We start from the raw sequence: 10,893 nt of genomic DNA on the forward strand, positions 1-10,893 counted from the left end.
CAGACGTGTTTTTTCATTTGGTTTAGGTCGGGGTATTTTTTTTCTCCAGTCAATTTTCGACATGTGTATTTCAGTCCAGTCTAAAAAAATGTTTGTTTTCATTTGGGTTTCAGGTCGAATTCTACCTCCCCCTCTTGGACCCTTAAGCCAATGTTTGTACTCAGCAATGTTTGTACTCAGCATGTCCCCCTAATGGGCTGCTTGCAAAAACCTGTTAGTCTGTTACCATCCCACGAAAAAGTAGTAGGTTCAGAAGTGGCCTCTAATAACCACACAAAAGCGCACACATGATGATTCAGGTAACAGTTTACATCTCGTTGATACCACAGATTCAAAGCACACACATGGTTCTTGAAACTGCAGGGTTACATCTCTGCCCCGAGCAGCGACGCCGGGAGCATGAGCCGCTGCATGCTGAGTGACTGGCTGCAATATCAGGAGCACTGCGGCCCGGTTCAGCTCAATCTGCAGCCGCAACGAGTCGGAGAAGTGAACCGCTCCCTTGAGACCCTGAGAAACGCCTGGGATCTTGATGGCATGGACCTGACTCACAGGTTTTGGTATCCTTCAGGCTTCAGCTGCAGCAGATTGCAGCCAACAGCCAAGATGGAATGTGTGCCAACAGCAGATTGCCCCAGTGTAACCATGTAGTGTCTGATACTCTGTTTATAGCGGAGTAGATGGTATAGTGATAGAGATTTACATTATGATGAGACTGATAAACAAGTGTGATGACATAAATGCAGTTTGTTCACAGTAGCTGTGTTTTCTCATCGCTTGAGAAACTAAGGCCTTTTTTGTGTTCTGATGATGTGCCTACAATTTCAAGGCTTAGTGCGGCCTTTGCAAAAAGAACCCATCAGGAGCCTTGCCATGGCAGAATGATTCTCCACAGAAAATATGCATAGAGAAGAGAGTACATATAAGAAAGAAGACGATTTAATTCTCAGTTGAGCAAAATTAACTGAACCAAGCACACGGGAGACACATGAGAGCAGCAAGTGCACCAGTAAAACATCTCATACATGACATTGTCATATAAAAAAGAACAAAATAAACTGTCTACCGTCGGAAACAAGACAACGGCGGTGGATGAGTGGGTGTACACGAGATACACAAACGGCGACAATGACACGGTGACCGATAAAAAGACAGACGGGCAAAACCATAACAACTTCAGAAGGACTGATAAGTTGCATAGATCATACAATAACTTAAGAAGGCAAAATAAAAACTGAAGTTGCTATCATGCTATCAGCTAAAAAGACTATAATAGCATAGAATTTCTGCTATTTCACACTAAAATGAGTGAAAAATGAAGCACTGACTGTAGAAGACAGAGAACTAAACTGCAACCAAAGACAGATAAAACCTATGAATGGCTGAAAAAAGATGAAATAAACAGACTCAAAACATACTTACCACTGAGCTTTCAAAGTCTTCGGATAGCCAAACCTCAAAATTTAAACCTGAGTGACGACCAGTGCAGTGAGACTTACAGATTAGGCACACCATCCCTGTTACATGTATGGCAGAGAAGAAAATATTCTTAACAACTTAACTTTAAACTGATGGACAAGGACAGAGAATGACAAAATAGCTACTTAAAAACTTAATGAATAACTGAAGAGGACTGAATTCAACACTAAATGTAGTGGTCCTTGAGATACTGATGACTAAAAACTGAAAAATGAATGAATGAAAAAAAATCACTCAGCAATGACTAAACAAACGAAGACTGCAAAAAATGATAAACTGCATACTGAAAAATAAAATAAAGTGAACACTAAAGAAATGAAAATACAGAACTATTGAAATACTGAACACACTATTTCCAGAATGCACAGAGTATGAACGAAAAACAATAACAAAATACTCCTGTCAGGGCACCCACTGAAAACTGACAAAAACTGAAGAAAATGACAGATAACACTGAAAGACTGAAACAGACATTTAAGCTGCTGATTCCAAGGTACTGAAGAAAAAACAGTACAAACTGAAATATACTGAGAACTGACACAATAACTGAACATACACTGAGAACTGACACACTTACTCTAATACTGACAACAAACAAAGAATGATGCACTGACAAATACAGACATAAAACTGAAAACTAAGCAACTAGGACTGACAAAAGCTTAATTCGAGAAGCTCAATACTGAATCCTTGTAGCATAACTAGAATGGGAACCTACAACTTCCAAACATAATTGATTCACTGAACAAAAAAAACATGATACATGAATGATAACCAATGCTCTGAAGAAATGAACAGTAAGGACTGAACAGAACACAGCGTGAAGACTGAGAAGACTAAGGACTGATCGTGTGCAGCTCCACTGCTGATTTCAGACATCATTTTGCAGGTTTCTGTGAGCAGTTCGTTTGTTTTGTTTTCGTACCATGCATCTATGTCCCCTTCTATTAGAGAACTATTGATTATGAGTCATGTAGTTGTTTCAAATTTAGTCACAGTTTATTTTACGACCTAGTGAGTCCATGTAAGAAAATGTGAGTAATTCAGAAAGAAAACTACTTTTTAGATTAATATAGTACATGAAGCACAGGACCAGCCAAGGGTGGAGCCAGGTTCTTAACATAAATGGGAACTCCAAAAACCACTTGCAACTACTCAACAGAAACAACACCAGATACATTACAAAGCTGCTACCAGGGCACATCATATCCAACGACAGCAAGGCACATGACTGGAACTACACCATTGGATGAAGCTACTGCTTAGAACATCAGCAGCAAGAAGCTGCAACAAGTTCTGCCCAGCAAACAACCAACCAATCGAGCATCTCGGCATTCTGCAGTCCAGTCCAGCAAGAAAGAAAACTAGTTGCGAAGGGGTTCAATTCCTTTTCATGGGGGTACAAGGATGACAATTGAAGTTGAGCAAGTCATGCTAAGGGCGTACAAATTAGATTTGCTGGATACGATCTAGTTGAGCTCTAATCTTTGGATACGGAGTGAGGAGAACCTGAGCAAGGCTCAAAGGGCCTTCATGAATGGTATAACTTTCAGCTCGAGGACCATCTCGAGGCACCTGGTTGCTGGTGATGCATTTCTTCTTGCCGTCACTAAGGTCATACAAGTTGTATACGCTCTCAAAAGTAGTAGTGATGTAAATGCAGTTGCGCTTGATGGAAGGAAGCTTATCTGCGTCAACAGCCATGCACTTGCCAAAACATATGAAGAGCGCGCTGCTGCCAATACTGTTGATTGGTTCAAGTACCTTCCGCTTGACATCCACGCTGAAAACTTCAATGGTTTTGGATTCCTCTATAACAAGAAGCAGTTTACCGGCAAACTCCACGAGACTACCGGTGCGCTTCATGTCAATCTGCAATATCCGCTCCGTGTACCAGTGGCCACCGGTCCAAACGATCTTGCACAGAGTTCCTTTAGAAATGAGCACGTAAACATTGCCTGCATAGGTGACCATGCTCAGAAGGTAGAGCAAGTGTCCCTCTTTGTAAGCAGCATCATGGAGCTTCACAGGACTGAGCTGGCCCGTGGGATCAGTAGAGTAAACAGCGTCACCGCCTGCCTGCGGAGAACAATGAGCCGGCAAATCTCTGTATTCCCCATGTAATGGTTCGAAAGAGAAGATAATCGTTTGTTTGGGGCCAGCGATTGCAGCCTTCAGCCATGGTTCCAAAGGTATTGGCGCTGCAAAGGGAAGCATGCCACCAGTCAATGGGTTGAGGAGACGAGCGGCATGCGGGCGCTCCCTGTCCCCGAGGACCAGGAGACCGTCGGATGCACCGACGAAGATGTAGTCACGCAGCACAGGGCGGCGCAGGTGGCGGAAGCGCCCCGTGGAGACGTTGAGGAAGAGCGGCCCTTTGTCCTCCGATTCCTCATGGAGAATGACCCACTGCCGTGGGCGGAAACGGAGGTCGGCGACCGCGGCGTGCGGAGATGGCTTGGAGACGGCAGAGCGCCAGCCGGGGCAGACGGCCCTCATGGCCAAGTACTCGTCGACGCCGCTGGTGGAGAGGACGCGGTCGGCAATGAGCTGGACGAGCTCCGGCTGAAGCGACTCCCATTCCGCCCTTATGGATCGATCTGCGAAGATGCCGCTGCCTTGCGGCCGCCGCCTCTCGCTGCTCCCGTCGCCCTCCTCCCTCATGGCCGCGTCACCGATGCGCGGTCCTCGAAAAAAGACCTCGAGCACGCCGCCGGCTCCCACCGCCTCGCCGTGTGATGGGGACGGATGGATCTGCACGAGTTGCTGACGCAATGCTAGGGTTCGGGTTCGGGGGAGCGAGGAAGAGGCTAATGGCGGCGATGGAGCCGTGGATTTGGGGTTGAAAGGACGGAGAGGGGGCGGCGGCTGCAATGGCAGGAGAAGCTCAGCCAGTCGGTGTTTGAAGAAATCAGCGGTTAGAAGAGTGGTGCGGTTGGGCTTGGGCCGGCGGAAATACTTGCAGGCCTGATGGTCTGGATATTAAATCCTTCTATGTCGACCTCTGAAAAAAAAAGTCCTTGTTAATCGGAATAATTTTTCCGGCCTCTTGTACATTGTTTGTCTAGCTTGTTTTGGTAGAAGCAGGCAGGAGAACTAGAAATCTCGTGCGATACACGGTCTTGTACCACCCCACAGGCACACGACTCGTTCCCTCCGCATACATGTCGGGTGATCATCGAGTACATTACTAGGATCTAGAAGGTTCCCTGGTGCCAGAAACACACGAGGATCACGCCAAAACACACAGAAATGTGTTTCTGGAGTGTTGACACTTAGAAATGCTCACACGGGAGCCTTGAACCTATCCCGAGTGATTTTCCTGTGAGAAACGACCATAAACACATATGAAGCGCCATACTTTCCCGTATGCTATATTTACTTCCTGGTAGATAGCAAAAGCCCATAGCTGCTGAAGAAAGTTTCTGTAATGACGACGGTTGATTTTCCTGTGTTCTATTTTTTGCAGACCCACGGGAAGGTGTGTCACATGTCCTTGAGCAGAATGTTTTCACGTGGGTAGTAGCCGTCGTCTTCCTTTGTGGGATTTGTACACACAACTTTTCCTTCAATCTTTCTCTTTTTACACTACTAGGGAAAAACCTAGCAGTAGCGCGGGTTTTAGGTACATCAGTAGCGCGGGTGCCCGCACTACTAGTACGGCGCTACAGCTAACTGATAGTAGTAGCATGGGTCTGTACCCTCGCTACTGCTAACTAATTAGGAATTAAAAAAAATTCCAGCTATGGCTGCTGCTGCTAGCTAGGCATCATCGTCCTCTTCATCCATGGCCGATGCTAATCCTAGAGGGGATGAAGTCGTCCATGGTGATACACCTCTCCTTTGCTGCTGCTACAAAAAAAGAGACAAGGATTAGAATAGGAAGAGAGAGATAGAGAGGAGTAGGTGCAGCAACTCACCGGTGGTCGCCAGAGTTGGAGCCGAAATCCTAGATGACGCCATGGATGACGCTCTGCTCGATCTAGAGGAGAGAGAGAGAGAGAGAGAGAGGAGTAGGAAGAACAACTAACCTGTGGTTGTGTCCATGGCGGATCTGGCCGCCCCCATGGATGGCACTCTGCTGGATCTCCCTTTCCTTCCAACATCAGAGAAGGAGGAGGAAGGAGGGGGAGGGGGCTGCGGTGGGTGTGGAGGTCGCCGGATTTGGGGGAGGCATGAGGTGCGAGGCCGACGGTGGTGGTGGATGAGGAAGGGAATCGCGGGTGGGAGGGAGAAGCGGAATGGGAGAGCCTATGGAGAGAGGGGGGAGAGTGAGGGAGGGAGGAGGGATTCGACTGAGGATATGGAGACTTCACCTATCATGTACTTAGTAGTAGCGAGGGGTATAAACCCGCGCTACTACTATCAACTTAGTAGTGGCGCGGGTTCATACCCCTGGCTACTACTATGGCATGTCCTGGGGGGCACGGTAGAGACTGCTTAGTAGTAGCGAGGGTTAAAAACCCGCGCTACTACTATCAACTTAGCAGCAGCGAGGGGTAAAAAACCGCGCTACTAGTAAGTAGCAACAGCGAGGGGTATAAACCCACGCTACTAGTAAGCGCCTGTCTATAAGCTTTTCCCTAGTAGTGTTACCTTTCTTTCGTTTTCTCTTCTTCTTGAACCTATCCTGAGTGATTTTTTTTCTCTTGGGATGGTAGCTGCTGGATATAAGTCTAGACATCCCCATTCCCTCGCCTGCAAAGAGCAAAACGACCCTAAGTCATAACCCAAAATGGGCAGTGGGTTGCCATATGTTCAGGCTTCTTAAAGGCTTCAATTTGTCGTCTCCTCAGACCACATGCATGTGAGGAGGATATCTCAATAGGCAATGGTGTTGAGATTAAATGCATAGATAAGTAGAGTCGGTGCTCAATTGGTACAGTGATCCCCGCACTGAAGGACGGGTAATGCCTAACTGGGAGGTCGTGGATGGTGCCGTGTAGGCAAGTGGTGACGCCTTGATTGAGCTTTCTTACTGATGGCAATTATTACCTCAGCTCGAGCAACTTGTCAACGGTATGTGGGAAGTGACTCCCTCACTTTGTGGTCGAAGTAGAGGCGCATGAGGATGATAACAATATTGCGGGTGAGACAAACTGACTTGCGATCGGACAACCAGAAGCAAAGATGTCAAACAAGTGAATTATGAGAGAGAAAACCGAATTTATAGATTGGAATCTTAGATTCAACCAAGAAGAAAGACGCCGAACAAGCCCATTATAGTGAGATAATGACTCATCTAAAACCAAAATTATACTCCCTCCGTTTCAAAATAGATGACCCAACTTTGTATTGAGGTTAGTACAAAGTTGAGTCATCTATTTTGGAACGAAGGGAGTATGTAGTATTAATATTGAATTAAAAATAAAAGTTCTAGGGGAACTCCGAGATCTGAAAACAAATTCGATCGTAGGCTGATAAGGACCAAATGTGAAAGCTGCAATGGCGATTAAATTGTAATGACGACTATGTTGTTACCACCCCATTTAGTATTTTGTAAATCGTATAGTTCCTATGATAATTCAGCGTAGCTACGATACAACAAAAAAATATTGTGTATATTTAGGAGTAGGCTATTTTTGGACTTATATATGGCATGTTCTACTATTATTTAGTCATAGATACAGGACTCACTTATTCAACACTTAAGGGGAAAATGGGTTAACTCATGAACAACCGTAACTCTTTATTTTTGGAGGTTTGTATAATGAACACCACTTAAATGAGATGTGTTTTTCTGGAGCGATTTTGTTATTTTGAAGTACTTATTTGATTCCATTTTCATGATTTCCATGTGGGTTATAGATTTGACATGATTTTCTAAAGGACCCTAACATGGCACGAACGTTAGATCCGACGTTTCATTCACTACTGGAGTCACGATCTGTCGAACGGATTCATTCGGCAAGAAAAACCACCTAGTGTGAACACCCTCCCACCTAAACATCCTATAGGCCTTTTGCCGTGAAAAAAAAGAAAAATAAACCCCAATATTTTGCTTTGACTAATAAAGCCCAGTTTTTTATGTCACTAAATAAAGCCCAATTTTTGTTGTGACTAGTTCATAAAGCCCATTTTTTCCATGCTATGGGAAAAATTGCTGTGGTCCAAAAAAAGGAAAATATATTTGATGTGATAGAGATTGATAACAAGATTCTGTTTTAGGGAACTTTGCATTGGTTCAAACAAAAAATTGCAATAGTCCACGGCAAACAAAATTGCCATCGTATTTAAAAGGAAAATTTGCCAATGTCAAGGTTTTGTTTTTTGCAACAGCCCAAAAGAGAAGAAGTCATGTCAATTTGCATTTGTACATGGACATGGTGGCAATAATGTGGATTAAAATTTGTAAGGTATTTCACTATATACATAAAGACACACAAACATATGTATTAAAAATTGTCATCATATAGTGTACTGTATTGTTTAGTAATAATCCCTTGAAAGGAAAAATACCCATGAACAATGAAACTATAATTTTGCCATGGGTGTAAAATAAATTTGCCATGGCATTGAAAGTAAAATTGCCATGGTGCCTAAAGTAGATTTGCCTTGGCAGTAAAAAGTAAATTTCCCATGAGAGATTAAAGTAAAATTGCCATGTATATTAAAGCAAATTTGCATGGCAATGTAGGTAAATTTTCCGTGGCGGTGAAGGTAAATTTTCCATGGCAAATAAAAGTTTAAAAAATTGCCATCACAGTAAAAGTAAATTTGACATGGCAATAAAATAGCCATGTTCTTAAAAAGATAAAATTTCATGAAGATCCATTTTTCATACATTTGTGGTGTGACTATTCCAGAAAATGTTTCAAAGTTGCTATGATATAAGGCAAACATTTTTTATTTTTTGCCATATGACCAATCCACACAATTTTTTTGCCATGATATGCTCAGTCAACTAGAACTTGCAGGGGCATATAAGAAAACGAACAAAATTTTCTATGGCAGATGCATAGTAAAATTTTCATTATATTTTTATTATAATTTTCGCGCGTTGTATAATAAAATGCCATGAACGCAATTTTTCTTTTGCCGTGACACGGAACAAGAAATTTGGCATGTTATTTGAATTAAACTTGCATTTTGAATATACTTAGTTTGCTATGATCCATAAACTATGTTTGCCGTATTAGATAAATCAAGAAACATACAAACTATTCTTTAGTAAAATTGCCATTGGTCCCTTGAAAGTAAAATTTCAATGACAGGGGAAAAGAATTTGCCATGCTCCAATAATTAAATTTGCCATGATATTTCAAAAATGAAAATGCCATGCTGCATGAAGTAAACTTGCCATCATATAATTTTTTTTGCCATGTGAGCAGGAAAGAATTAATCATTGGATCGGGGAAATACATGCCAAATTTTGCCATGGCAAAAATTGGTTGATTGCTAAGGAAAAAAATGCCGATTGTCTCAAAAAGACAACGATGAGTACATATATAAGACAGGATGCACTCTAGTGTTTCATCGCGCCAACACAACTTTAATTCAGTTCACTGGAAAATTCTATTGGAATTTTTTTTTTGAAGAAATCCAAGCCATCTCTTCAACAACTAAAACCATTACTCGGTCACTACATAGTTTAATTAATAGCGCCCAAAAAAGAAAGCCAGCCAACATTTTGTAGTACAAAAACAAGTAATGAACTGTTGTAGAACAACAAGGTGAACAAAAGTAGACTCGGACATGTTTATTCCACATGACAAGTTATCTTCACTGCTCAACAAAAGATATATGGAATGCCAATGCTTCAGTCATAGAACTAGATAGTATCATCAAGTTGAAGCTAAGAGTGGCACTTGTAGATTGTAGCACTTGACGCCTATGTGACAATTTCATATTCCTGGACACCTGTGGCGAAGTTGGCCAGGTACTGGACGATGCTAAAGGGAGGATCTGGAAACCCATGCGTGATGGGGCTAAAGGAATGTATGGATTCACAGACCCTCTCTTCTTTCTGGTCCTTGAGGTCAAACTTGCAGATGTCAACGAAGAGAAATATATCTGTAGATTTTTGATAGTAGATGCAGTTGGCGTCGATAGTTGGGAACTTGTCTGCGTTAACGATGAAGCAGCTGTGGTAGCCGATGAAGATGGCGAGGTTCCCGATGCTCTTCACAGGCACAAGTGCTTCACTCTCATTGTCCAGTTTGAAGACCACCATTTGATGTTGTAGGTTAACAACAATAAATACTTCTCCAGCGAATTCGGCTAGGGAATAGCGGCCTGCGGATACCGTGTTCGGTGGCTGAGCATCAACAGGGTGATCCTCCACAATAACGTCAGCTGGCACCTGAGAAGGCTCGGGAAACATGGCAATCAGTTCGTAGATCTTGCTTGCCACAACAGTTGGAATGGTTGCCACTGATCCGTGCTCACCGTCGGCGTAGATACCACCCATGACGGCCAGCCGGTTGGACACAGAATAAGTGTCCACTTGTTTGTACACGGAGAAACACTCACTGGCAGGATCAGCCCTGTACTCCGCACAAATTTCGTCAGAAATCAGGATGAGGGTCGGGGCAGAACCGGAGACGGCAGCAAGAACATCTTTCATGCTGTAGGAAGGTACGGCAGCAATGAAGCGAATCATGTGGCCCGTGAACGGGTTGAGGATGAGCACAGCGTGAGGGGGCTTCCTGTCAGCGAGAACAAAGAAGCCACCGTGGGTAGCAGCGATAACAAAGTAATTGCGGAGCAGAGGTAGATCCTTGCGAAGGATGCGGCCGGTGACGGTGTTGGCAAGGACACGGGAGTCACGGCTGTTGAGATATAGCCCGTCGTCGACGGCCATCCACCGGCGGGGGCGGAAACGGACTTCGGGGTTGTTGGGGTCGTCCGTGGCGGAGCGCCAGTTGCGGCAAACGGCGCGGAAGTCCATGTAATAGTCGAGGTCGTTGGTGGCCAGGAAGCAATCGGCGATGTGGTTGACGAGGTCGGACGGGAGGGAGGACCAGTCCACCATGCCCCCCAGATGCATGCGATGCCTCATGGTGGTACTGCTGTGTACTCCTATGTGAATGTGATTGAGGAAGCTGGGTAGTATAGTAGGTACTCCTTGTTTCTTCCTTGGGGTATATATGAAGGGAGGAAGTGTGAATGCATAGAGCGGCTGCATGCGTCGTTAATTACTAACACCATATTCGAGATGGAAGTTCAACTGGCCGGCGTGCATAGCCGCCATTGCTGTTGTGAGCCTGTGACAGCTAGCTCATGGGAAATGACAACGACGCCGCTTACTTTTATTATAGGAAAACGTTTAATTTAATAAGCCGGATGATTTTCATCTCGCGCAAACCGCCTCCTCCTTATGACGCATATCTCATGTGGGCCTCACCACTCACAGGCCTTATCACGGGCCCTGTCGTTCTCCACCGCAAAAACCTTATCCCCTTTTCTCTCGAT

General features: G+C 44.2%; 1 protein-coding gene across 1 annotated transcript; it reads right to left on the bottom strand.

Moving 5' to 3' along the window:
* Positions 1-2,181: 2,181 nt before the first annotated feature.
* On the bottom strand, positions 2,182-4,331 carry LOC123075759 (uncharacterized). Its single transcript, XM_044498287.1, has one exon. It carries the CDS (start codon positions 4,141-4,143, stop codon positions 2,929-2,931), a length of 1,215 nt encoding a protein of 404 aa, XP_044354222.1. The 5' UTR covers positions 4,144-4,331; the 3' UTR covers positions 2,182-2,928.
* Between the last annotated feature and the right edge of the window lie 6,562 nt (positions 4,332-10,893).

The sequence above is a fragment of the Triticum aestivum genome, chromosome 3D (assembly GCF_018294505.1).
Source record: "Triticum aestivum cultivar Chinese Spring chromosome 3D, IWGSC CS RefSeq v2.1, whole genome shotgun sequence".
In the NCBI taxonomy this organism is placed as follows: Eukaryota; Viridiplantae; Streptophyta; class Magnoliopsida; order Poales; family Poaceae; genus Triticum; species Triticum aestivum.

Coding starts and splice junctions, on each gene's coding strand:
- LOC123075759 (XM_044498287.1), bottom strand. CDS start 4,143: ATGAGGGAGGAGGGCGACGGGAGCAGCGAGAGGCGGCGGCCGCAAGGC.